Source organism: Miscanthus floridulus, chromosome 8 (genome assembly GCF_019320115.1).
Source record: "Miscanthus floridulus cultivar M001 chromosome 8, ASM1932011v1, whole genome shotgun sequence".
Lineage (NCBI taxonomy): Eukaryota > Viridiplantae > Streptophyta > Magnoliopsida > Poales > Poaceae > Miscanthus > Miscanthus floridulus.
In genome coordinates this window covers 1,233,005-1,237,701 of record NC_089587.1, presented here as the reverse complement: position 1 = coordinate 1,237,701, position 4,697 = coordinate 1,233,005, and the positions used below count along the sequence as shown (strand labels likewise).

The 4,697-nt window shown below is 49.8% G+C and overlaps 1 protein-coding gene across 1 annotated transcript; it reads left to right on the top strand.

Moving 5' to 3' along the window:
• Positions 1–2,806: 2,806 nt before the first annotated feature.
• LOC136475478 (aspartic proteinase nepenthesin-2-like) lies at positions 2,807–4,415 on the top strand. The gene has a single exon (XM_066472954.1). The coding sequence runs from the start codon at positions 2,861–2,863 to the stop codon at positions 4,238–4,240; it is 1,380 nt and encodes a 459-aa protein (XP_066329051.1). The 5' UTR covers positions 2,807–2,860; the 3' UTR covers positions 4,241–4,415.
• Positions 4,416–4,697: the final 282 nt, after the last annotated feature.

Genomic DNA, 4,697 nt, shown 5'->3' with positions numbered 1-4,697 from the left:
ACACAAAGGCTTGGAGGTTCTTGCAATTCCTCCCTCTTCTCATGACAATTACCAAGTAGTAGGCTTGAGGGTTCGACTAAGCAAATCCGGGCAATACAAGCTTCTTGAAGCACCTCGCAAAGGTAGGAGTGCTACATGGGCAACCACTAGCCGACTAGGAGCCTTGCTCCAAGAGTAACAAACACCACAGTCGCGTGTCGCCTAGGGTTTCACCAAACGCTTAAATGTGACGGAGCTTGCTCTTCTCTAGCTTCTCAACTCTCTCTCAAGGCTAATCATCACAAGAAATCACTAAGAATGGATCGAGGTCGGTGGTTTGCAGCATATGGAGAGGAGAGAGACGAGCTGCTTATTGTTGGATTAGTGGAGAAGATGATCATCGGGGGAGGGAGGGGATAAGCATTTATACCCCTCAGCTCCCACAGGGAACGGCTGACTGAGCGTGCGTACAGGCTCCACCCATAACACGTCGAGGCTCCATGGCGCGGAGGTTCCACGCCAGCCAAAGAAGATGTGGATGTTTAAGATTTTGGTTGAGTGTAGGCTGGATGTCCTTTGTGAGTGTATAGGATTTTGAGCACTTGGTTCATCCCAGCTTACCAACCGCTTCTCCCTTTATATTACAGCTTGTCCTAAACTCAAATTCAAAACATAAATATAATTAAACTAATCCTTTGAGCTTCGAAGCCATTCCTTTTGAATTGAGGGGGGTTCCTTCCACGTGTCATGCACCCGCGATGATTTAACTTGTTGTCAATGGCGTACAAAAGCCATTAACCCTTAATTGTACAGTCATTATCACCAAAACTCACTTATAGATTGCATTTACAGGCATCCTGTTCGCTTGGTCGTGTTTGGCTTATAAGCCATGGCTTATCAGCCAACGAACAGTATTTTTCTCTCACACCAAATCAGCCAACAGTACTTTTAGTCATGGTTTATCAGCCAAACAAGCCCAAACGAACAGGGCGAGAAGGGGGAGGAGAAAGTAGGAGCTCGGGTAGGGAGAGGATAGGGAGGAGAGAGTAAGAGCTCGGGCGGTGGTTACCCTAGGACTGGGCGATGGTTGTTGCCCTAGGAAGGAGAGAGAGCGGTGCTCACCAGCATGGAGGAAGGCCGCCGGCGTGTAGGCGGTGCACGGCGGCTGGTGTGGAGGAGGGGTGTCCGACGTGGAGGGTCGTGGCACGGTGGAGGCGGCGAAATTTGGCAGGCTGACAGCACGGAGGAGAAACAACTTAAGATAACTTTGACCAACCCGCGCTTTGCTATAAATAGGGTTTAAGGTTTCTAGAGGTGGTGCAAGTTGAATTGATTGTTTATGCTATCACAGTAGCTAAGAGTTGAGTGTAGGACCTATAACTATTTTTTAAATAAAAGATAAAACATAAACTTTGAATAAAAGATAGAATAATCACTAGGGTTTGAGCTTAACATATGGATTCAAAAATTTACTCCAACCAATAAGATCAAAGTTAAAACCTAAAATATAGCAGATTCATGATATAAAAAATGAATGCAAAAAGAGGTATATAACTTAAAGATTTTAACTACATACGGAGTACATATTAAAAATACGGAATGCAATGATAAAAACATGAATTATATTGAATAACTAGAGTATTGTATAAATAGATACATGTAGAGTAAAGATAATACGTGTTGGTTAGTTATACATATTAAATTTATATATAAAATACTTACTACTTATGTAATATAAGGCAGTGTTTGGTTTGAGAGATGAGATGGTCCAAGGTGGGATATCCCACCTCGACTTAGGCCCCGTTCGCTGGTCTGAAACTTGGCTGAAACTGGCTGAAAAACACTGTTTCGGCTGAATTGTTGTGAGAGAAAAACATTGTTCCGGCTGAAAAAAGAAGCCGAATAAACCGAATATCGGGTAAGCCGAACATGGCCTTAGTGTTTGATTGAGAGTCAACCACAGACAGGATCGTCCAACTAGAGAATATACCCGTTAGATCCGGGTTCAACTTGCCCCTGGAAAAAAGAATGGACGGGGACGTCCCACCTAGGACGAGCGACTTCGCGCGTCCTTGCGAGCAAGAAGGGCGCGCAAGCCCGAGGGCGGCGACACGGGGTGGTGCGCGAGGCCGACGGCCATGGGTGGTGGCGCATTGGCCTGATGGCCATGTGTGGCGGAGCGCAGGCCCGACGGACCATCAATAGCGACGTCCGTACGAAGGGGAAGCAGAGGAGGAGGAAGAAAGAAAGGAAAAAAGAGAATGACATGTTGGCCCTGTTTGTCATGTGGCTGATCTTATTTTGATGTCTCAGAACAAAAAAAAACGATGTTAGTCCCGTCACTTCTTATCAAATAGAAAATGGAAAATGGGTTTGTCCCGTCCCAGAAACACCGCCTAAGATTCTGAGCCGTGCGGGATGTGCTACTCCCTCCGTCCCATTGAGTTTGTCGCTCGGGAAGCGGGATTGTGAGAGGGGCACGGTTTTCCAACGACAAACTCAATGGGACGGAGGGAGTAGTTTATAAAATTGTCGGCTTGGACAGTCGCTGCGGAAACTTTTTTTTTATTCGGTGATCATATAGATATAGGTACTCTAAAACAGCAATGGAAAAACGAAAGGATTCAGATGTAGGATTTTGTTTTGATAATGGAAGCTTTTATCGCATTTTCAATGTAATTTATTTCCAAAGAGTTAATATACAGCGTAATTTTTTTTTCATGCACTGGATAAAGTATGTACATGTTGACTCGTAGGCACTGAAGTGCCAACAGCCTGCTGTGTGGAGTGTGGTTGGTTATATAAAAGCTGCGTAGCACGGTCTACTGGCAACGTGAAATAATTGAAAAAAAAGAGCAGAGTTAGTTCAATAATCAACACAATGGGCCGGAGCTTCCGGCCGATGGCAGCAGTAGTGTTTGCGCTCCTGGTCGTCGTGCCGCCGCCGCTCGCCATGTCCGCCGGCGCCCGTTCACGTCCGTCGTCGAGGGTCGGTCCTGGAGGTTTCTCCAGTAGCGTGAAGAGGGGAGCGAAAATAATCAAGCTGTTGAAGAAACTCACGGAAAAAGGCCGCAAAGAACTGGTGATGGACAAATCCGCCGACAGCGTTCCCCTCTTCGTCTTCAACCTCACCGTCGGTACATCCTCCCCGCCGCAGAACATACCCGGCGTCCTGGACATCAACGGCCCGCTGGTGTGGTCTCAGTGCTCGCCCTGCAGCCCCTGCCTGCCGGCGCCGGCGCCCGCCTTCGAGCCGGACAGGTCGTCCACCTTCGCGAGGCTTCCCTGCGGTAGCCAGACGTGCCAGCAAGTGATCAACGACACTTGCTCCGGCAACGCCGCCGGCGACGACCGCTGCAAGTACACATATATGTCCGAGAGCACCAACACGACGGGGTACCTCGCCAACGACACCTTCACGTTCGGCGACACTCCCGCCCCCGGCTTGGTGTTTGGCTGCAGCGATGCTATTCTGCAGGGGAACTTGTCCGGCGCGTCCGGCAGCTTCGGCTTAAGCCGGGGTCCCCTGTCGCTGGTGTCGCAGCTGCAGCTCTCCTGGTTCTCCTACTTCTTGGCGTCGGACGACGACGAGTTCGACGACAGCAGCCGGATCCAGTTCGGCGGCGACGCCGCGCCGCAGCAGACGAAGAACAGCCGTTCTACTCCCCTCCTCAACAGCACCCTATACCCTGACCTGTACTCCGTCAAGCTCACCGGCGTAAGAGTCGACGGCAACGACCTCGCCGCCGACATCCCAGCCGGGACGTTCGACTTCCAGGCCAACGGGTCCGGCGGGGTGTTCCTGAGCACGACCTACCCGCTCACAGTCCTCGAACAGGCGGCGTACGACGCCGTGAGGAAGGCGATAGCCGGCAGCATCACGGCGGCGCAGCCGGTCGACGGCTCGGCGATCGGGCTCGACCTGTGCTACACGATGCAGTCCCTGAAGAGCGTGACGATCCCGAAGCTCGCGCTGGTGTTCGACGGCGATGACGCGGTGATGGACCTCAAGAGGTACAACTACTTGTTCGCCGACAACGACACTGGCCTGGAATGCCTGAGCATCATGCCGTACACGGGCCTGTCACTCCTGGGAAGCCTTGTGCAGACAGGCATAAATATGACCTACGACATTGACAACGCACGGCTCGTCTTCGACACCACAGCGGCACAGACGACGGCTGCTGCATCACCGGCGGCGCACTCCCTGGCGACGATGATGCTACTCTATCACTTGGCAGTATGGGTGGTGCTGTTCTAGTTATGTATGTATATTTGTCAACAAAAACTATGTTTACACCGCACATATGTATTCCAGCTTCAAACATCCTCAGCTGAAACCGAAATTATATTATTATTACCAAAGGATGCCACCACAATAAAGATTTTGTATACATATATATTTAAGATAAGAGTGCATAAAAAAAGTTGGTATTCTCGGAAATGACTCGGAATACCCTTGGATCCACCCATGGACTTGGTGCAGGGCCGTCTCAACAATTTCAAGGGCACGTATTGCACAGGACATGGACCTGGTCACATGGACGTTTGGGCTGAATACACATACTGTAGAGGAAATACATATACTCACTAGAAAGCCAGGGCGCGGCGTTGCCGCGCCATCTTTGAGCTGAGCTGTCGTAGTTTTGCCAGAGTTCCATTAGGTCATCTTTGTAGCACTTTAGGGAATGTGATTTTATAAAAGAAAATTAAATGCT